This window comes from Coregonus clupeaformis, chromosome 17 (assembly GCF_020615455.1).
Source record: "Coregonus clupeaformis isolate EN_2021a chromosome 17, ASM2061545v1, whole genome shotgun sequence".
NCBI lineage: Eukaryota > Metazoa > Chordata > Actinopteri > Salmoniformes > Salmonidae > Coregonus > Coregonus clupeaformis.
The window spans coordinates 67,847,219-67,870,537 of NC_059208.1; the positions used below are offsets into that span (position 1 = coordinate 67,847,219).

A 23,319-nucleotide genomic window follows, 5' to 3' on the forward strand; every position below is an offset into this window, starting at 1 on the left:
TGCACCAGGCTGGGAAGACTGAATCTGCAACAGGTAAGCAGCTTGGTTTGAAGAAATCAACTGTGGGAGCAATTATTAGGAAATGGAAGACATACAAGACCACTGATAATCTCCCTCGATCTGGGGCTCCACGCAAGATCTCACCCCGTGGGGTCAAAATGATCACAAGAATGGTGAGCAAAAATCCCAGAACCACACGGGGGGACCTAGTGAATGACCTGCAGAGAGCTGGGACCAAAGTAACAAAGCCTACCATCAGTAACACACTACGCCGCCAGGGACTCAAATCCTGCAGTGAAAGACGTGTCCCCCTGCTTAAGCCAGTACATGTCCAGGCCCGTCTGAAGTTTGCTTGAGTGCATTTGGATGATCCAGAAGAGGATTGGGAGAATGTCATATGGTCAGATGAAACCAAAATATAACGTTTTGGTAAAAACTCTACTTGTCGTGTTTGGAGGACAAAGAATGCTGAGTTGCATCCAAAGAACACCATACCTACTGTGAATCATGGGGGTGGAAACATCATGCTTTGGGGCTGTTTTTCTGCAAAGGGACCAGGACGACTGATCCGTGTAAAGGAAAGAATGAATGGGGCCATGTATCGTGAGATTTTGAGTGAAAACCTCCTTCCATCAGCAAGGGCATTGAAGATGAAACGTGGCTGGGTCTTTCAGCATGACAATGATCCCAAACACACCGCCCGGGCAACGAAGGAGTGGCTTCGTAAGAAGCATTTCAAGGTCCTGGAGTGGCCTAGCCAGTCTCCAGATCTCAACCCCATAGAAAATCTTTGGAGGGAGTTGAAAGTCCGTGTTGCCCAGCGACAGCCCCAAAACATCACTGATCTAGAGGAGATCTGCATGGAGGAATGGGCCAAAATACCAGCAACAGTGTGTGAAACCTTGTGAAGACTTACAGAAAACGTTTGACCTGTGTCCTTGCCAACAAAGGGTATATAACAAAGTATTGAGAAACTTTTGTTATTGACCAAATATTTATTTTCCACCATAATTTGCAAATAAATTCATTTAAAATCCTACAATGTGAATTTTTCTCATTCTGTCTGTCATAGTTGACGTGTACCTATGATGAAAATTACAGGCCTCTCTCATCTTTTTAAGTGGAAGAACTTGCACAATTGGTGGCTGACTAAATACTTTTTTTCCCCACTGTATTAGTGTATTTTTTTTTTTTTTTTTTACAAATGTTGGAATTTTTCTTCCACTTTGACATTACATAGTATTTTGTGTAGATTGTTGACAAACAATGACAATTAAATACATTTTAATCCCACTTTGTAACAGAATAAAATTTGTAAATGTCAAGGGGTGTTAATGCTTTATTTTACCAATAGTTTTATTTGTACTTTTCAGTTAATTGAAGGAAAGACGGCTCATTGTAATGGCTGGAATGGCCATCACAAATAACCCATCCACTGATTTAAAGTGACACCAGCCTCCGTCATGACTAACTTCAAATATTTATTTTGCGTGACAGAGTGATCTAGCCATTCATTAGGTGTCGACAGATACTCAATCTACATTATGAACTTGATTTTGATGCATGCTCATTCCAAATTGTATAGGTCATAATATAATGTTGAGTGTTAGTGTGTCAGTCTATCATGAAAATCAATGTTATCACTGATGACCCTGGCATAACCAAGACAATACAAATGTTTATTTGTAATTTTTTAAAATGTTAAACTTTGCAATAAATATAATTGTAGTAGTTTACAATTTTTTTTGAATTACCATCATATTTGCATTTTATTCAGAATATTGTCAAATGAAAGCAGAAAATAACTATTGTTACAAAAATCTAAGTATCATTGAATTGGACATCAAATTACATGCTTGTATAACAAATATTACTTCAATAGAATAAAAGTATCAATGGATTATCTCACAAAAATATCTCCCACACATTACAGAAAACTTACAAGAGTAATGTAAAGTAATTTATATTTTTTAAATATACATAATCATATCAATTGTACATTGAGCAGAGGATCCAATGTAATTGTACATTTCATTTGAAATTCACACTATAATCATGTCTTAATAATTATTCATTATGTAGGCTTAACTCTCAACTCTTCCTGTGGTGATTATTGACAGGATACACCTCTGTAGAAGACAGGAAAGAAAAACAAAATGCAGGTTAACTATATGTTTGCCAATCATTGAGGAATTGGAGAAGACATTAAATGCTATTTTTACTCACTTATTCATCATCCAGATTGGCGAAGTTACTCTTCAGCTTTTCTTGCTCTTTCATATCTGTCAGTGTCTTGACTCTCTCGGGGTTGTGATCCCTCTGCGCTTTTTCAATCAGGAGTTCAAGGTATTTGGCTGCACTCATTGGGTTTGGTCTCAGAGCGATCTCATCCAGCTTTTGAACAATGCTGAGTATATTAAGAAACAAGATCAAGCTGGCAATGAGTTGCAGGTGAAGTTCTTTTATAAGGAGGATGAGGAACATCTTTGCAGTCAGCGATTGCCCTTCCAATTCTTCATACTTTCTCTTTAGGTCCAGGTAAGTTGATTCACCTTCTTCTGTTTTAAACACATAAATGAACTTCTCTTTACAATGATCCTTCCAGCTGCATTTCTTTATGCAGACGGTGCATCTGTCTTGCTGCATGCGTGTACACCCAAAATATTCTGTGCAAGGGTGATGGCAAGTTTCCCTGCAAGAATTACAATTTGTTGCCTTCTCGTCTACGGCACATTTCTCCTTTTCACTTCCATCTAAAAGAATGGAGAAGTTTCTGTTGGCTTCCATGTCCTCTTCATGTTGTTCTAATTGGTCTCTGTGTCACGGTTTACTAAGCCAGAACCCAGAAGCAGACCAGGACAAGGTACTTTGAGACAAAGGTGAGTGTTTATTTAATTGACTCCCGAGTGAGGCTGAATAATCCAGGGAACAGAGCGGGTGGCGTGGATGGGTTGTTGAGGGTGCAGTGGTAGGTCCAGAAATGGCTCGGCAGCCGCCGACCATCAGGCAGAGGTTGGGTGAAGGTTCCGGGTGAGAGATGTTCATGGCTAACGATCCGGCAGGAACTGGATGTTAGGCCAGAGCCTAAGAAGGGTGATGATCAGGACCAGGTGTGCAGATTGCTGATGGGATGCAGGTGCGGAAAACAAGAGCGCTCCCGGAGCGTTCCCGAACCCTCGGGAAACTGGAGATTACGAACAGGAACACTAGTCACCAGACAGGACCCGACTCAGACAGCCGGGATCGTTACAGTACCCCCCTCCGGCCGAACGCCACCGGGCGGACTCCCGGAGCGCCAGGATGGAGGCGGTAGAAGTCACTGATGAGGTCCGCATCTAGGACCTGTCGCCGCGAATCCAACTCCTCTCTTCAGGGCCATACCCCTCCCAGTCCACGAGATACTGGAAACCCCGGCCCCGCCGTCTGGAATCCATGATGCGACGCACCGTGTAGGCAGGACCACCTCCGATCATCCGAGGAGGAGGAGGAGGAGGCGGAGGAGGCAACAGAGGACTGAGGAAGACAGGCTTGAGGCAGGAGACATGAAAGGTGGGATGGACTCTGAGCGTCCTCGGTAGTTTGAGTCGAACTGCCACTGGATTGATCACCTTCTCCACCACAAACGGACCAATGAACTTCGGTAACAACTTCCTAGACTCAGTCCGTAACGGAAGATCCCGTGTGGCCAACCAAACCCTATCTCCGATGGTATAGGTGGGAGCGGGGATCCGGCGACGATTCGCCTGGAGCTGATACCGGTCCGAAACTCTAAGGAGTGCCTTTCTGGCCCGATGCCAGGTCCGGTGGCAACGACGAATATGGGCCTGAACAGAAGGCACTGAGAGCTCCTTCTCCTGAGACGGGAACAGGGGAGGTTGGTAGCCATACAGGCACTGGAAGGGAGACATCCCAGTGGCAGATGTAGGAAGAGTATTGTGGGCATACTCAACCCAAGGCAACTGAGAGACCCAGGAGGTGGGGTTGGAAGAGACCAGACAGCGTAGCGTGGATTCCATCTTCTGGTTGGCTCTCTCCGCCTGACCATTGGATTGGGGGTGAAAACCAGATGTGAGACTGACTGTAGCTCCAATGGCCAAACAGAAGGACTTCCAGACAGCAGAGGTAAACTGAGGGCCACGGTCGGAAACGATATCACTGGGCAAACCGTGGACCCTGAAAACCTCCCCTAACCAGGATCTCGGACGTCTCCGAGGCAGAGGGAAGCTTGGCAATTGGCACAAAGTGGGCGAACTTGCTGAATCTGTCCACGATAGTCAGAACGACCGTGTTCCCCTCAGAAGCGGGCAACCCAGTGACGAAGTCCAGGGCCAGATGCGACCATGGTCGCCGGGGAATAGGAAGGGGGTGAAGTAGTCCAGAGCTGGGCCGATTGGTACTCTTATTCTGCGCACACACTGGACAGGCAGCAACAAAACCCCGAGTATCCTCGGCCATGGCAGGCCACCAAAAACGTCTGCGAAGAAACGCCATTGTCCGAGCCACGCCAGGGTGACAAGCCATCTTGCTGGCGTGGGACCATTTGAGGACAGCAGGACGAACCGACTCAGGCACAAACAACCGACCGGGTGGACCGTTACCGGGACCGGGCTGAGTCCGAAGGGCCGCCAGCACCTCCTCCTCAATCTTCCACATAACTGCTCCCACGACGCAGTTCCGGAGGAGAATTGTCTCGGTCTTGGACCCACTCTCCTCCATCTTGGAGAACATCCGGGACAAGGCGTCCGCCTTGCCGTTCTTAGATCCAGGTCGGAACGTCAGGAAAAACTTGAATCGTCCGAAAAACAACGCCCACCTGGCCTGACGGGAGTTGAGACGTTTAGCCGATTGCACGTAAGCAAGATTCTTGTGGTCAGTCCAGACAAGAAACGGTTGCTCCGCCCCCTCCAACCAGTGGCGCCACTCCTCCAAGGCAAGTTTCACCGCGAGAAGCTCCCGGTTACCCACATCGTAATTCCTCTCCGCAGGCGAAAGGCGACGAGAGTAGTAGGCGCAGGGATGGAGTTTACTGTCCGTGGAGCATCGCTGCGACAGGATGGCGCCAACTCCCACATCAGACGCGTCCACTTCAACGACGAACTGACGGGCCGTGTCCGGTTGAGAGAGAATCGGTGCGTTGGTGAATCGCCTCTTCAACTCCAGAAACGCTCGATCCGCCTCCGGATTCCACTTGAAGGTCCTGATACTGGAAGTCAAGGCAGTTAACGGAGCGGCCACACGGCTGTAATCCCCGGATGAATCTGCGGTAGAAATTCGCAAACCCCAAAAATCTCTGGAGCTGCAATCTCGTACCGGGCTGGGCCCATTCCAGAACCGCTCTAACCTTCTCCTGGTCCATCCTAATCTCTCCCCTGGAGATGATGTACCCGAGAAAGGATGTCGTGTGGGCGTGAAACTCGCACTTCTCGGCCTTCACGAACAGGCGATTCTCCAACAATCGCTGCAGAACCTGCCGGACATGCTGGACGTGGTCGGAAGGTTCCTTCGAGAAGATCAGAATGTCATCCAGGTAAACAAACACAAAGAGACCGATCATATCTCTCAGGACGTCGTTCACCATACTCTGGAATACCGCTGGAGCATTGGTCAGTCCAAACGGCATCACCTGATACTCGAAGTGACCCATCGGTGTATTGAAACCCGTCAACCACTCGTCCCCCTCTCTGATCCGGACCATGTGATACGCATTGCGTAGGTCTAGCTTGGTGAATACCGTAGCACCCTGTAAGGAGTCGAAGGCAGAACTCATCAAGGGCAGGGGATACTTGTTCTTGACCGTGATGTCATTCAACCCCCGATAATCAATACACGGTCGAAGAGAGCCATCCTTCTTACCCACAAAGAAGAATCCTGCCCCCAGGGGTGATGACGAGGGACGAACGAGACCAGCCGCTAGGGACTCCTTGATGTAGGTCTCCAACGCCTCACGTTCAGGTCGGGAGATACTGTATAACCTTCCCTTGGGGTAGACAGCTCCCGGGAACAGGTTGATGGCACAATCATATGGTCGGTGGGGAGGGAGTGACAGAGCCTTCTGCTTACTGAAAACCTCCCCAAATCGTGATATGTCTCGGGAACCAGGGACAAATCTGGGGGGTTTAGCCTCAATCACCTGACTGGGAACCGAATGGGGGCAGGCAGTCTTGAGACAGTTAGCATGACAATCAAGGCTCCAACTCGTTACCTTGCCCGTCACCCAATCGAACGTGGGATTGTGTTCCTTCAGCCAGGGGTATCCAAGGACCAGAGGAACATGGGAAGACGGCAGAATGAAGAATGAAATCATCTCCGAATGATTCCCCGACAAACCGCATCTTAACCGGTTCAGTCCTCATCATGATACGTGCCAGACTACTGCCGTTCAGAGTGGTCGCTTCAATGGCTTCCGGCAATTGCTCCTTGGAAAGCCCCAGCTGTTCCACCAACTCGGCATCAAGAAAGCTTCCATCGGCACCTGAATCGATAAAAGCGTTAATCGCTAAGCTTTGATTCCTGTTCACAAGGGTAGCCGGGAAACGGGGTCTGACAGAGGTACTGAGAGGTTGAAACTGGCTCGCTAAAAGTCCTCCCAACTTTAGCGAGCCGGGCAGATTGACGACCGCCGGGAACAAGTGGAGATGTAATGTCCCGAGCGACCACAGTAGAGGCAGCAGTTGGTCTTACGTCTCTGTTGACGCTCCTCCTTGGTTAACCCGTGCCGCCCCACTTGCATGGGTTCAGAATCGGGAGAGAGGTCCTCTCCACTAATCCTTTGTGGTGGAGAATGATCGACGTGTTCTGGTCCACCACCCGACCCGACTGGGAACTGAGAAGCTGATCGATTGGACGGACCCCATTGCTTCTCCCTCCTTCGCTCTCGGACTCGATTATCCACCCGAATAGACAAGGCTACCGAGCTGTCCAGGTCACTAGGCTCCGGATAGAGATCAACTCATCCTTGAGCTGCTCCGACAGACCCTGGTAAAAGGCCGCTTGCAGAGACTCCTCGTTCCACCCACTCTCCACAGCCAACGTCTTGAACTCGATCACGAAGTCGGCCACGCTGCGAGTTCCTTGGTGAAGTGAAAACAGGCGCCTAGCTGCGTCCCTCCCTCGGACGGAATGGTCGAAGAGCTTCCTCATCTCGGCCGTGAACCCCTGGTATGAAGCCATGCAGGAATCCTGTCGTTCCCAAACGGCTGAAGCCCACTCCAGCGCTCGACCACGCAGCAACTCAATCACAAAGGCTATCCTAGCCTTGTCTGTGGCATAAGAGTAGGGCTGTAGATCGAACACTAATCCACACTGCATAAGGAAGGAACGGCATCTTCCCAGCTCCCCCTCATATTTATCCGGCGTCGGAACCTTGGGCTCACGGAGGGACACAACTTCAGAAGCGGCAGGCGAGATGGGTGAAACCGGTAGTGGATCCTCCACCGGACACTTGCGTTGGTTCTGGACCTCCGTCAGACCGGTAGAAAGGTTCGAACTGACAACGCGATCTCCTGTAGTACCGTGCTATGATGGCCCAACATCTTCTCCTGCTGGGTAATGGCATGGCGAACAGAGTCCAGGTCCGCTGGGTTCATTACTGGCCGGATCGTTCTGTCACGGTTTACTAAGCCAGAACCCAGAAGCAGACCAGGACAAGGTACTTTGAGACAAAGGTGAGTGTTTATTTAATTGACTCCCGAGTGAGGCTGAATAATCCAGGGAACAGAGCGGGTGGCGTGGATGGGTTGTTGAGGGTGCAGTGGTAGGTCCAGAAATGGCTCGGCAGCCGCCGACCATCAGGCAGAGGTTGGGTGAAGGTTCCGGGTGAGAGATGTTCATGGCTAACGATCCGGCAGGAACTGGATGTTAGGCCAGAGCCTAAGAAGGGTGATGATCAGGACCAGGTGTGCAGATTGCTGATGGGATGCAGGTGCGGAAAACAAGAGCGCTCCCCGGAGCGTTCCCGAACCCTCGGGAAACTGGAGATTACGAACAGGAACACTAGTCACCAGACAGGACCCGACTCAGACAGCCGGGATCGTTACACTCTGACCTTTCTCAGTGCTTCTACCCGCTGCATTGCAACTTGTAGCTGCTTTGTTAATGTCTGGATTTCCATTTCCAGTTGTTTGCGTTTCTCTAAAACTTGACGTGTTAACACCAAGCTTTTCGCTTCCATTTTATTTAGTGATTCAAAAAACATGGCTATGTTATTCATGCTCATTTTCCAAGGTGATTGACACACATCATCATTTTCATCCTCCTCCTCTTCATCCTCTTCATCATTATGTTCTTCATCATCTTCATCCATTTGCAAACCAGCAAACACATTGTTGAATTTGAAGTAAACAGGTGTACCACTTTCATTTCTGACACATGGAACTTCTGCCATTATCAGTGCTTGAAGGACTAAAGGCTCCCCAATGTCTGCAAAAGTACTGAGTACCAAAATGTTATTTTCTATGTCCTTTCCAAAAATTGAGAGGACAGAATCAAAAATGTACCGCTGTGTAGGTGTGAGGCGCACTTGTGCAGCTTTTACAACAAAGCACACAGCATCAATGTGGTGGACTCCTTTTGGAGATTGAAACAGCTCCTGTAGATTTTTTGTGATGAGTTTGTCTTGTTCTATTCCGCTTGTGTCTCCAAATCCTGGAGTGTCGATGATGGTTAGAGAAAATGGAAGGTGATCACCTTCGTGACCAAAGATCTCTTACACAGTGATGGCAGTTGTTTGTGAACTAGTTTGACTTTTACTCTCATCAGCAATGATTTCAAATCTGTATTTATCCTCCCACTCTACGCCAAGGATGTAGTTCATCATAACATTGATGAGGGTTGATTTTCCTGATCCAGTTTCTCCCATCATCAATATCGTTCGGTTCATTTTGCTCGGGTCCTTTTTACCAAAAGTCCATCGCCTGATCTCTTCACTGTCATGCAGAATCTCTTTCTCTGTCATCAGCAGATACTTTGTTGGAGGTCCTGGACTGGTTGGTTTACAATCTTTTATAATGTCAGCATGTAGAAGCTTTGACCTGGGTTTATTTTCTGAACTAATTGCGCTTACTGACTGCCTGTAAAAAAAAAATATATATATATATATAAATTAAACATGAAATACCAGGGCAACAATTGTATGTAGTAGGCCTACACATGTAATACAGAACACACTATATTGCGCTGTATTGGTACAGCTGTATTTTATTCGTCCTGGTATTGCATCCTAAATATTAGAATTATTTTGTTGACCATTTAACTACATTCAGGGATGTCTATTACGTTATTATTGATTGGCATAATCTTTTTTCTAAAAGTACATTTTATACCCTGAATATTTTGTGATGGGTGATTTGAAGGAGTCAGGCGCAGGAGGGTAAATCACAGAATAACAGGATTTATTCCGGAATACAGAGTTACGGAATAAAGCGTAAAAACAGTCCAGTGCACAAAACAGGTGCATTGAAACCAACAAGGAACATGGAGAAAATAAACCCGGCGACACAAAATACAAGGAGCTCCACCGAGCTTCACTAACCTCACAATAAACAATCACACACAAAGGGGGCAGAGGGAACACATATAATCAAATCAAATCAAATTTTAGCAGATGTTATAGCGGGTGTATCGAAATGCTTGTGCTTCTAGCTCCGACAGTGCAGTAATATATAACAAGTAATATCTAACAATTTCACAACAAATACCCAATACACACAAAACTAGTAAATAATGGAATTTAAGAAAATATACATATATGGACAAGCAATGACAGTGTCAGAAGGTGATGTGTACGCGGCGAGTGAAGTCAGACGCAGGACACAGAGAATCAGGTTGACTACTTTACTCAATGTAAAGCACAAAACAAACGCCTCCACAACTGGAGGGAAAAACACCATATGCGTAATATGGAAAAATAGCAAGGCCGAACATCGACATGACATGTAACAATAACACACAAATACCAAACGTGAGACAAGGGAAATTATAGGCTACACACCGGCCTGAGGAGTGACACATGGAACGAGGGGTTAATACGGTAATCATTGGGCAGTTGTAACCTATAGCATACCTCGTTCAATCTCCTCAGGACTTTAAATGGCCCCACAAACCGCCGACCCAGCTTCCGGCAGGGCAGGCGAAGGGGCAGGTTTCGAGTCGAGAGCCAGACTCGATCTCCAGGTGCATAAACTGGACCCTCACTGCGGTGGCGATCGGCGCTCGCCTTATGCCTACGGATAGCCCGCTGCAGATGGACATGCGCAGCGTTCCATGTTTCCTCCGAGCGCCGAAACCATTCATCCACCGCAGGAGCCTCGATCTGGCTCTGATGCCAGAGTGCCAGAACCGGCTGATACCCCAACACACACTGAAAAGGAGTCAGATTAGTGGAGAAGTGAGTTCTGGGCAATCTCTGCCCAGGGGATATACCCCGACCACTCCTCCTGCCGGTCCTGGCAATAGGACCTCAGAAACCTACCCACATCCTGGTTTACTCTCTCCACCTGCCCATTACTCTCAGGGTGGAAACCCAAGGTAAGGCTAATAGAGACCCCCAAGCGTTCCATAAAAGCCCTCCAGACTCTAGAGGTGAACTGGGGACCCCGATCAGACACTATATCCTTGGGTACCCCGTAGTGCCGGAAGACGTGTGTAAACAGGGCCTCAGCAGTTTGTAGGGCAGTAGGGAGACCCGGCATTGGAATGAGACGGCAGGCCTTAGAAAACCGATCCACAACGACCAAAATTGTGGTATTCCCCTGGGAGGAGGGAAGGTCCGTAACAAAGTCCACCGATAGGTGAGACCACGGCCGTTGTGGAACGGGTAGGGGTTGTAACTTCCCCCTGGGCAGGTGTCTAGGTGCCTTACACTGGGCGCACACCGAGCAGGAGGAGACATAAACCCTCACGTCCTTAGCCAAGGTTGGCCACCAGTACTTCTCACTAAGGCAGTGCACTGTCCGGCCAATACCAGGATGACCAGAGGAGGGTGACGTGTGAGCCCAATAATCAGTCGATCACGGATCTCGAGCGGCACGTACTTCCGCCCCTCCGGACACTCTGGAGGAGTAGGGTCGGTACGTAACGCCCGCTCGATCTCCGCATCGACCTCCCACACCACCGGTGCCACCAGACAAGACTCTGGAAGTATGGGAGTGGGCTCAATGGACCTCTCCTCTGTGTCATATCGCCTGGACAGGGCGTCTGCCTTAATGTTCTGTGACCCTGGTATATACGTGAGCTTAAAGACAAACCGGGCCAGAAACATGGCCCACCTAGCCTGACGAGGGTTCAGTCTCCTAGCTGCCCGGATGTACTCCAGGTTACGATGGTCAGTCAGAATGAGAAAAGGGTGTTTAGCCCCCTCAAGCCAATGCCTCCACACCTTTAGGGCTTGAACCACCGCTAGCAGCTCCCTGTCCCCCACGTCATAATTACGCTCCACCGGGCTGAGCTTCTTAGAATAAAAGGCACAGGGACGGAGTTTAGGAGGCGTGCCCGAGCGTTGAGACAGTACAGCCCCAATCCCCGCCGCTGATGCGTCCAACTCCACTTGGAACGCCAAAGAGGGGTCCGGATGTGCCAGCACCAGAACCGAGGTGAATAGGTCCTTCAGATGTCTAAACGCCCTGTCCGCCTCAGCCGACCACTGCAAACGCACCGGGCCCCCCTTTAGCAGGGAGGTGATGGGAGCTGCTACCTGTCCAAAACCCCGGATAAACCTCCGGTAGTAATTGGCAAAACCCAAAAATCGCTGCACCTCCTTTACCGTGGTAGGAGTCTGCCAATTACGCACGGCTGAAACGCGGTCAATCTCCATCTCCACCCCTGACGCGGACAACCGATGTCCCAGGAAGGAGATGGACTCCTGGAAAAACAGGCATTTCTCCGCCTTCACATACAAGTCATGCTCCAACAGCCTACCCAACACCCGACGCACCAGGGCCACATGCTCGGCTTGTGTAGCAGAGTATATTAGAATGTCGTCAATATACACCACTACACCCTGTCCATGCAAATCCCGGAAAATCTCGTCCACAAATGATTGGAAGACTGAAGGAGCATTCATTAACCCGTATGGCATGACGAGATACTCATAGTGACCCGAGGTGGTACTAAATGCCGTTTTCCATTCATCTCCTTCCCTAATGCGCACCAGGTTGTAAGCGCTCCTGAGATCCAATTTGGTGAAGAATCGCGCTCCGTGTAATGACTCCGTCATACTCGCAATCAGAGGGAGAGGATAACTGTATTTAATAGTAATCTGATTGAGACTACGGTAATCAATACACGGGCGCAAACCTCCATCTTTCTTCTTCACAAAAAAGAAACTCGAGGACGCAGGAGAAGTGGAGGGCCGTATGTATCCCTGTCCCAGAGATTTGGCGATGTATGTCTCCATAGCCGCCGTCTCCTCTTGAGACAGAGGATACACATGACTACGCGGAAGTGCAGCACCTGCCTGGAGGTCTATCGCACAATCCCCCTGTCTATGAGGTGGTAATTGAGTCGCCCTCCTCTTACTGAAGACGAGTGCCAAATCAATATACTCAGGAGGAATGTGCGGGCATTTGGTTCTGACTTTCCACCGTTGTCGCCCCTACGGAAACACCGATACACCGCCCCACACACTGATCAGACCACTCCCTGAGAGCCCTCTGTTGCCACGAAATGTTGGGGTCATGAGATATTAACCAAGGAAGCCCCAACACCACGGGAAACGCAGGAGAGTCGATCAAATACAACTGTATAATTTCCTCATGACCCCCCTGCGTCTTCATCTTAAGTGGCGCCGTGACCTCCCTAATCAATCCCGACCCCAACGGGCGGCTGTCTAGGGCATGGATAGGGAAGGGCACATCAACTGGTAGGAGGGGAATCCCTAACTTATAACAGAAACTACGATCAATAAAATTCCCAGCTGCGCCTGAATCGACTAGCGCCTTATGCTGGGAGTGAGATGAAACCTGGGGAAACTCAACTTGGATACACAAGTGGACAACAGAGAGCTCTGGGTGAGTTGGGCGCTTACTCACCTGGAATGACTCATCAGTGCGTGACCTGCTGCCTCGATCCCTAGGAGACCCTCCCCAGCACCGAACCGCAGTGTGTCCTCTACGGCCACAGTTGGTGCAGGGGACGGCCTCTCTCTGGGTCTCTCTCCTCTTCTCTCTAGCACCAGCACCCCCAAGCTCCATAGGGCTCGGCTCGGAGGTGCTGGGGGATGGAATGGACGGCCCCAGCTCCGGACGTCCGCTTTTAGCCAGCAGGGTATCCAGACGGATCGACATGTCCACCAACTGATTGAAGCTTAAGTTGGTGTCCCTGCAGGCCAACTCTCGGCGAACATCCTCCCGTAGGCTGCACCTATAGTGGTCGATGAGGGCCCTCTCATTCCATCCCGCATTGGCCGCCAGAGTCCGGAAATCCAGTGCGAATTCCTGCGCGCTCCTCTTCCCCTGTCTGAGGTGGAACAGACGCTCCCCCGCCACTTTCCCCTCTGGGGGATGATCGAAAACCGCCCTGAAGCGGCGGGAGAACTCCGCATAACTGACGGTGGCGGCGTCTATTCCCCTCCATTCGGCATTGGCCCACTCCAATGCCTTGCCGGACAGACAGGAGATGAGGGCGGAAACGCTCTCGTATCCCGAGGGCGCCGGGTGAATGGTTGCCAGGTAGAGTTCTACTTGGAGCAGGAAACCCTGACACCCGGCCGCGGTGCCATCATAAGCCCTCGGGAGCGAGAGCCGAATCCCACTGGACTCCGGAGATGGAACGATGGGTCTGGCCGATGGTGGTGGTATTGTTGGAGGAGGTGTGGGCAAACCTCCTCTTTCCCATCGGCTCAAAGTGTCCATTACATCCTGCATGGCGGTGCCGAGTCTTTGGATCATGGTGTCTTGGCTGCTTACGCGCTCCTCCAATGACCCCGTCGGTAGTGCTGATCCTGCTGACTCCATGGTGGTGTGTTATTCTGTCAGAAGGTGATGTGTACGCGGCGAGTGAAGTCAGACGCAGGACACAGAGAATCAGGTTGACTACTTTACTCAATGTAAAGCACAAAACAAACGCCTCCACAACTGGAGGGAAAAACACCATATGCGTAATATGGAAAAATAGCAAGGCCGAACATTGACATGACATACAACAATAACACACAAATACCAAACGTGAGACAAGGGAAATTATAGGCTACACAATCAAACATAATAGACAACAGGTGTACTACTCAAGACAAAACAAGAAAAACACAGAAACATCGATCGGCAGTAGCTAGTACTCCGGGGACGACGAACGCCGAAGCCTGCCCGAGCAAGGAGGAGGAGCAGCCTCGGCAGAATCCGTGACAGACAGAGAGGCATGGACTAAGATACAGTAGAATATTATAGAATAGAATGAGCTATATATATATATGAGATGAGTAGTGCAAGATATGTAAACATTATTCAAGTGACTGTAAACATTATTAAAGTGACTAGTGTTCCATTTCTTAAAGTGGCCAGTGATTTCAATAGGCAGCAGCAGCCTCTAATGTGCTAGTGATGGCTATTTAACAGTCTGATGGCCTTGAGATAGAAGCTGTTTTTCATTCTCTTGGTCCCAGCTTTGATGCACCTGTACTGACCTCGCCTTCTGGATGATAGCAGGGTGAACAGGCAGTGGCTTGGGTGGTTGATGTCCTTGATGATCTTTTTGGCTTTCCTGTGACATCGGGTGCTGTATGTGTCTTGTAGGGTGGGTAGTTTGCCCCCGATAATGCGTTCGGCAGACCGCACCACCCTCTGGAGAGCCCTGCGGTTGCGGGCAGTGCAGTTGCCGTACCAGGTGGTGATACAGCCCGACAGGATGCTCTCAATTGTGCATCTGTAAAAGTTTGTGAGGGTTTTAGGTGCCAAGACAAATTTCTTCAGCCTCCTGAGGTTGAAGAGGCTCTCTTGCGCCTTCTTCACCACACTGTCTGCGTGGGTGGACCATTTAAGTTTGTCGGTGATGTGTACGCCAAGGGACTTGAAGCTTTCCACCTTCTCCACTGCGGTCCCGTCGATGTGGATAGGGGGGTGCACCCTCTGCTGTTTCCTGAAGTCCACGATCATCTCCTTTGTTTTGTTGACGTTGAGTGAGAGGTTATTTTCCTGCCACCACACTCCAGCAGCCCTCACCTCATCCCTGTAGGCGGTCTCGTCATTGTTGGTAATCAAGCCTACTACTGTTGTGTCGTCTGCAAACCTCATGATTGAGTTGGAGGCATGCTTGGCACGCAGTCATGGGTGAACAGGGAGTACAGGAGGGGGCTGAGCACGCACCCTTGTGGGGCCCCAGTGTTGAGGATCAGCGAAGTGGAGATGTTGTTTCCTACCTTCACCACCTTCACCACCACCTTCACCACCAGTATACAGGTACTGATGAGGGGATATGAACCAGGTGTGTGTAATAAACAAGGCAAAACAAATGGAATGATGAGATGAGGAGCGGCAGTGGCTAGAAGGCCGGTGACGACGAACGCCAAAGCCTGCCCGAACAAGGAGAGGAGGCAGCCTCGGAGGAAGTCGTGACATATTTTTTGTAAAACAACAGAATATTTAACATCTTTGGTAGTGATTCTCTGATGTTTCTTGAATATCAGATAAGACTATCTGCAAATAGACAAAGTTTATATTACTGTTGGTTTATGGTGACCCCTGTTATGTCCTTATCTTTTCTAAGTATCTCTGCTAGCATGATGACTCATGGAAAACAAGAGTGGGGAGAGTGGTCAGCCTTGTTTAGTCCCTATCTCAAATGGGAATGGTTCAAAAGTGTACCATTTGTATATACTTGCTTGGGGTGCTTTATATATTGTTTTAGTTTAATTAAGCAATTCTAAAGGGAAGATAAATCCCCTTTCTTCAAATGATTTCAATACCCACTGGGCTTGACATCCTAAAGGGGCTTTCATCACATTAGGAAAAAGGGATCCAGCTCGGTCCACTGTAGACCTCAGAAAAATAGAGTGTGAAAGCATTCTTAATTATCTTGGACTGATAGGCTGTCCATTAGACCTTCCAAACAGGTGGTCCCCTCTGATTAGATTCAGACACTTGCGAGGCATTATCAGTCAAACTCCACTTGCAAAATGTATGATGCTCATATGCATATATTATCTAAATTAGATATAATGTTGGTTGAAAAGACAACTATTTTCAATAGAACATAGTCATGACATACCTGGACTGATGCATTCCTATACATGTGAAAACAAAAAAGACAACATTCCCTGATGAGGATAGATGTGGATGCAATCCATCCAGATCTTAGGCTGCATTTACACAGACAGCCCAATTCTGATATTTTTTCCACTAATGGGTCTTTTGAACAATCACATCAGATCTTTTCATATCAGATATTTTCCAGAGCTGATCTGATTGGTCAAAAGACCAATTAGTGAAAAAAAGATCTGCATTGTGCCCCCTGTGTAAACGCAGCCTGTAGTCTAAAGTGAAATCACTTAATATTATATTTAAAATTTACCAACATTGTTTGTGCAATTACAGAGCTGTTCACCTCTGATTCTAATGCCTGTCTTCACAAGACACCCCAACAGTTATGTTCCATTACAGTGCCTTTAATTGTTATGCATGTTCTTAAGATTGATTGATTCGATTAATGGATATAACAACTAGTTAAAAAACTCCTACAAAAACAAACATACAATGACCGTTACATTGCAATGTCTCCCCATCACCACTGATGTACATTCTGTTTGACTGTTGACAGTAATTTTTTTAAATAGGTAAGTTGAATTATATAATTTCATAACAATTACTGCCTACGATAGCAATCTTAAAGGTAGACTCAGATTTATGACGTTGCCACAATCAGCACCGCAGATATTGTGATGAGAGCAATGCAAGACTTTGCTCTCACACAGTAAAACAGAGTATCTGTGCATGTGAACAGGTTCACTTCACACTGCTACAACGTGGTAGCCACGAGACCAAAATAGCGGAGAAGTTTAGCCAAATGCTTCAACACTCTTTGTTGTTGAGGAAATGTACCCACTACTGCTGTTCACTTGGTGCATCTATGTCATCTCACTGAGTCTAACTTTAATTAATTCAATGATGTCATTAAATATGAAGTGAAAAGTATTAAATTATTGCACAATCAACATTATTACTACAGTATATAAACCAAGCTTAGTACTTTCAAGATACATTTTGTGACTTAGTATCTAACTAACTGATGATGTTTGATACACAAATTATAGTCAACTGTTAGCCTATTCTTGCAGTCCAATATGTTACTATTGGATATTTTCATTGTGAGCATAATCGCATAATCACATGTTGCAGTAAAAATGTCCCTCGACATAGTGCATCTTGTAAATATGTTGAGTTGCACCCCCTTTTGCCCTCCGAATAGCCTCAATTCGTCAGGGCGTGGACTCTACAAGTTGCCGAAAGTGTTCCACAAGGATGCTGGCTCATGTTAACTCCAATGCTTCCCAAAGTTATGTCAAGTTGGCTGGATGTTCTTTGTGTAGTGGACCATTCTTGATACACACTGTTGAGCGTGAAAAACAAAGCAGCGTTGCAGTTCTTGACACACTAAAACCAGTGCGCTTGGCACCTACTACCATACCCCGTTCAAAGGCACTTACATGTCTTGTCTTGTCCATTCACCCTCTGAATGGCACACATACACAATGTCTCAATTGTCTGAAGGCTTAAAAATCCTTATTTAACCTGTCTCCTCCCCTTCATCTACACTGATTGAAGTGGATTTAACAGGTGACATCAATAAGGGATCATAGCAAGATTCACCTGGTCAGTCTATGTCATGGAAAGAGCAGATGATCCTAATGTTTTGTGCACTCAGTGTCTATGTCAGCTTTGTTTGAGGACCTCTTCTGTCAAACGCTTCTTGCTGACTCCAGATAGTTTTGAATCGGTTCTCTATCGTGATTGCCTGACAACAGACAATGTGCTGGGCCAGCTGATTTTATCCGTCCTTACACACTCTTACTGGTTTGTATAGCTAATCATGCAATGTCCATCCTTTCATTTTTTTAAGAACCCATCCCGTGCCTTGTTCAAGTTTTTCCTTTGTCATTGAAGATATCAGCAGAGCTTTTGCCTTCATTTCCTGAAGTTTCTTTACCCTGTTGATATTTTCTGTCTCTCGATGAATCAGAAGATCAATGTATTCCTCTGCTGTCAATGGATTGGGCCTTAGTGCAATCTCCTCTAGTCTTGCTACACATTTGTATGAAGTCTCCAGCAGTTCGTTTCCTTTGTCTTCTGCTTCTTGTATCTCAGACTGAATCTTCTCCTTCATATCCTCTGCTGTGATTGTTCCACCTAGACCCTGTCCATACTCTAATTTTAGATCATTGTATGTTTTCTTCACAACTTTGGGAGTAATTTGGAATACCACCTTTTCTTTTATATGATCTTTCCAGGAACATTTGCCAGGGCAAATTTTACAATGCCGGTTTCTCATGGCATCACAAAGAAATAACAGCTTCTGTGGGGCTAATGGACACCTTAGATGACAAGTCATTCCACAGTTATTGCAGTTGGTTGCCATCTTTTCAGATTCAACCCTTACAAACTCATTAGTGGTGACCACAAATTCAAAATCTTTTTCAACCTCTATCATTTCCTTGTTTTCTTTCAAGACTTTTTGAATTTCTTTAAGTTCGATCTGTTTGTCAAGGGTTATCTTCAGCTGATCTTCTATCCCATCAATACAAGCCTCAAGATGTTTGCGTTCCTCTAGCACCTCTTGGGTCAGCTGCAAGCTTCTTGTTTCCAGCGTTGTTAGTAAGTTGATGAACTTCATCATGCTTTTCTCTCCCATTGCCCAATTTCTTTTATTATTTGTTATTATGTGTGGATCAGCTGATCTGTTTGTGAAAGATGTAATGTTGAATTTCAGTTTCTCTTTTGAACATGGAATCCCAGCTTCCTTAATGGCTTTAAGAGCAGGGGGAGGATGATTGCCTCTGCTTGCAAATGTGATGAGTGCCAGGATGTTTTTTTCAATGTCTTTTCCAAATATGGAAAGGATGGACTCAAATATGTAGAGCTGGGTGAGGGTGAGACGAACCTCATCCTCTCTAACAACAAAACACACTGCATCAATTTGGTGCACTCCATCTTTTGACTCAAACAATTCTTGAAGGTTTTTAGTAATGAGTTGATCTTGTTCAATCCCATTTGTGTCTCCAAATCCTGGAGTGTCGATGATTGTAAGTGAAAAAGGAACACGGTCCCCTTCATGGCCAAAGATTTCATACACAGTGATGGCAGTAGTTTGAGATGCAGTTTGACTCTTTTTTTCATCTGGGATTAATTGGAATCTTTTGTTGTCCTCCCAATTGACCCCAAGGATGTAATTGGCAATAAAGTTGATGAGAGTTGATTTTCCCACTCCAGTCGCTCCCATGAGTAACACTGTTTTATTTGGCTTCACATTTTTTGTGCCTACTGTCCATCTTCTAACTGTTCCCTCCTCATTCAGGTCAACTTTGATATTGTCCACTGGATGAATTTCAATCGACTCGTGTCTAGTTAACAAAGGGTCTACATTTGATCCAGTGCTACAGCTTGTGGCTCTGTAATGAGAGTATACATACAGGACTATCAATCAGGTGAACAGTATTGGCACCATGGAAACCCATACAACCATACTATGTGCCAACTTCATAAGGAATGTGGGTCATTCCATGTGATAATTTAACTAATATTGCTGGGACATTTTGATATTTTCCTGAAATACAGTACAAAAAAATATATCATTTAGATGAAAGATCTTTTACTAATATTCAGACTTCTTGTTCTGTATCTAAAATGGATATCGAGAAAAAGCGTATAAAAGGTGGTATAATCATTGCAACACATTGTGGAGCAGAGTATAGTGAGTAAAAAAAAAAAATTCAACTTAGCATATCAGGGTTGGAATCTAACACATATTTTAAGGATGGGTGACGATTTGTTTCATTATCCAATGACAGTTTCAGTGCGAAAGTTTCTGTGTGAGAGGTGCAGCTGTGGGATTTTTAGCTTGTTGTTTTGTTTCATTATCCAATGACAGTTTCTATGTGAAAGTTTCTGTGAGAGGTGCAACTGTGGAATTTTTGGCTCTACCGCTGCTAAACCTCAGACACGGCATAAACATTCCACCGCAGTTACACCTCTGACATTGCTTAAACATGTTGCTAATTTGCATTGGTTTATCTCTGTGTCAATTGAAGTCTTACAATGTTTTGGGAAATATCATCTTGAGCTATGCATAATTAGTTTGCCTATAATGCAAAACATAGATGCTAATAGTTGCTTTTAAGTATGGTTATCAGATAAATGGATTAACAACCCCTTTACTTGAAATGAAAATTTTGCTTTTTCAAAAGACATATGTGAATAAGTCAATATACTGACTGGATACCTGAATTTGGCCACATAATGTTACTTGCTCTTAGAAGGTCTAGATTTTACAGGTTGCACCCTAATTAAGTGTGCAGCCAGCAAAAAACTGTTTTGCGACGACAGGAAGGCAAGCTGAGTGACTTGTCGGGCAGTGGCTGCCATTGTAAAAAGTATTCATACAAGATCAGACTTCATCTTCTTTGCAAGTGCGGATTAAAATACTAATGATTACTAGCATTGCTAAGTATTACAGTGCCTGTTAATTTCTAAACCAGATCGCAAATCTTTGTGTTAAAGAAATACAGCTCCTAATCAATCAATTTCTATCAGGGAAAAAATATGACCTTACGTCAGTTATCATTTGGTCCTTAACTTTCAAATATAATATTTAAAAATTATATTACTTTTAGCTGTAAATTAATGTTTTCAGACATATTTACAGTATACTCTGGCACACATTGCTTTTTTATTATACTAATAATTAGCTTTCAAAAAGTACACTTAGAGCATGTTGTTTATTCTAAATTCTAAGTTGGGGCAGGTATTCTGCAACTTAGACAATGTGGGGAAAAGTTCTGTATATAATACAGTATACTAAAACATATTTAAATGAGAACAAAACATACATCCTTTCAAAAGTATTGTGAAGTACATATAAAGTATCAAATAGTACAAAGAAGTAGGTCCAACATTTCCTAAATTTCATTGAGTTCAATACCATCCTCAAAATGATGTGTTTTACTCAAATATTTATGTCCTCTTACCTTTATTTACCATGGATCTTATTACAACATCTCAAAATTGATAATGAGTCTTTATACATACTAGACACACAACTGTGGTGCAGTTAATAATAGTACCTCTCAGTCATGGAACTGGAAGCCATCTTTCTCTCTTCTGGTCACTTCTGTACTTTCTGAAGTCTGTTTTTAACAAGATGAATTGTTTAAGTGTTTCATAGCTTGCTCATCAACATCTGATTAATTAATGAGCTTTCAAAGATGAAGTCATAATAAAAAATATAAATAATATTTGTATTACATACTTGAGCGTGATATGCAAGTGCTTCTTCTACATATAATCTGATCTTTCAAGCATTCTCTTCAAGGTGGTTTAATAATGAGATACATTTCTTTGTAATAGTGAGGTATTTGCATTTTTACAGTAATTGCCAGGAAATAATGTAATTAAAGTAGAAATCTCAAATTTAGCTTTTTGATCTCAATTTAGGATTTGTACCATAATAAATACCCATCTCAAGCGTTTAAAATAAAGAAAAACATACCTGTGCAAGTTGATTATGCAAAGACTTTGACTTTGTTGCTTTGGATTTAATCTCCTCATTTTGGATATTGTTTTACTTGAGGCTTTTATAACAGTCAGCGAACATCATTATCATGAACACGCCCCTCACAGGTTAATGCTTCCTACTAGGACATAACCACTTGAACGACCCTTCATGAAGAAGAAATCTGAATTACAAGTGGGAAAGTCAGAGATGGAGATGCCTGAGTTAACAAGTTGTGAGATTTCATCACTGACCATTCATATTTTAACCAAAAGATGATAAAGCAAATCCATTTTGACAATTTGTTTAGTTGTGAATATTTTATCAATGACTCTCCCTAGACTGGTATGAGTCCCTAGACTGGTAAGAGAACAGATGTCAAGTTGATGGAATGGAAACACAATTAGAGCTTTGTTCTATCTTGTCATGACGCAAATATCTACCTGCATAATGTGAGAAAACAGTTCAGTGTTTAGTGTCATACCATCAACCATAGATCTGCAGGACAAGATATCACACCACATGACTTTTTATCTCAAACATCCTGGTACGTTGACTCGTTGACACTAGACTAGACTGGCATGGTGGGTGACATTTGGCAAGTTCCATTAAACATTGTGTGAGGTATTTGTTATGCCATAGGCCTACTCTTCTCAGGGTTCATTTCTGTGTTCCAACTTGCAATGAAAGGCATTTTGAGATCATGGGAATGTCAATGAGATTACAATCTACTAATACAGTCTATAACTCATATATGTCTCAATTATTTATTGTGTAGCTCAACAAAGTCACTTATAGATGATTTAATTAATTTAGGTATCATGACTTGCAAGGGATTTGTGTCACAAATGCTAAAACATTAGCATTTGGAAATATTGCCAGGGAAACTAAACCAAAGGATGGATTGGTTTCATACCTTGTCCATAGACTGCTTACAGGGTAAGAAAACCAATATGTTAATTTGTAATTTGCGTGACCTATCCCTTTAAGTTCCATAGTTTATATGTGAACAAGAGTTTGGAGCAGTCTGAGTGTGAGTCGAATGCCTTTGTATCCGATTCCCCTGGAGAATCTTGAAACCTCCATCGGCCGACCTGCCTTCATGATACATTTGCCGGTGCCACAGTGGACGATTAATTACACCGGTATAAATTGCTTGTCGGCCCGTGTGGGAACAAACTCTGAAGTGTCTGAAGTTTGGACTTTCGTCCAGAGTCGTTTAATTTGAAATTCAGCTTGAAACTGTCATCAGTGCGCTAGGCTCATACCTCTCCCTGTTTCTTATACAAACAAACACACCTCTCCCTCTGTTTCCTTTTTATAAATTGCTTCTATTCAGACAGTTGGGTACACAGATAAGGGAGGAGAGGCAGCTTAGAAATGGGGAAGTGAACCCCGGTCTTTGGCTCAGGCACAATATGTGGACTAGAGTTGTGGTGTTACCCACAGCTGCACTCTCTGTTTCCTAATACAAACACACTTAAAAGAAACAGTGTAAACAAGCGCTGTATTCCAAGTGGTTGTGGCTTTACAAACTCATGAAAAATCTATGACACACTATCAATCGTACAATGTAAATGTGTTTTACTTATAGAGTTTTTTATAGGATTCATATATTCAAGGTATTATGCA

At 45.4% G+C, this 23,319-nt stretch overlaps 2 protein-coding genes across 2 annotated transcripts; both read right to left on the reverse strand.

The window, feature by feature from the left end:
- Window positions 1–1,257: 1,257 nt before the first annotated feature.
- On the reverse strand, window positions 1,258–22,077 carry LOC121586916. The gene is made up of 5 exons (XM_041903969.2): window positions 21,685–22,077; window positions 21,260–21,322; window positions 8,038–9,068; window positions 2,227–2,813; window positions 1,258–2,129 (listed from the first exon to the last, which is right to left on the reverse strand). The coding sequence occupies exons 3-4, from the start codon at window positions 8,381–8,383 to the stop codon at window positions 2,227–2,229; spliced, it is 933 nt and encodes a 310-aa protein (XP_041759903.2). The 5' UTR covers window positions 8,384–9,068; window positions 21,260–21,322; window positions 21,685–22,077; the 3' UTR covers window positions 1,258–2,129.
- On the reverse strand, window positions 17,779–21,285 carry LOC123480982. Its single transcript, XM_041903971.2, has 2 exons — window positions 21,260–21,285; window positions 17,779–19,588 (listed from the first exon to the last, which is right to left on the reverse strand). The coding sequence occupies exons 1-2, from the start codon at window positions 21,283–21,285 to the stop codon at window positions 18,007–18,009; spliced, it is 1,608 nt and encodes a 535-aa protein (XP_041759905.2). The 3' UTR covers window positions 17,779–18,006.
- Window positions 22,078–23,319: the final 1,242 nt, after the last annotated feature.

Bases quoted from the DNA above. Each gene is read 5' to 3' on its own strand.
- LOC121586916 (XM_041903969.2), bottom strand. From the start codon at position 8,383: ATGGCAGAAGTTCCATGTGTCAGAAATGAAAGTGGTACACCTGTTTAC. The intron at 2,814-8,037 runs TGTAACGATCCC...CGTGACACAGAG, and splicing joins AGCACTGAGAAAGGTCAGAG to ACCAATTAGAACAACATGAA.
- LOC123480982 (XM_041903971.2), bottom strand. From the start codon at position 21,285: ATGGCTTCCAGTTCCATGACTGAGAG. The intron at 19,589-21,259 runs GTACTATTATTA...CTCTCATTACAG, and splicing joins TCCAGTTCCATGACTGAGAG to AGCCACAAGCTGTAGCACTG.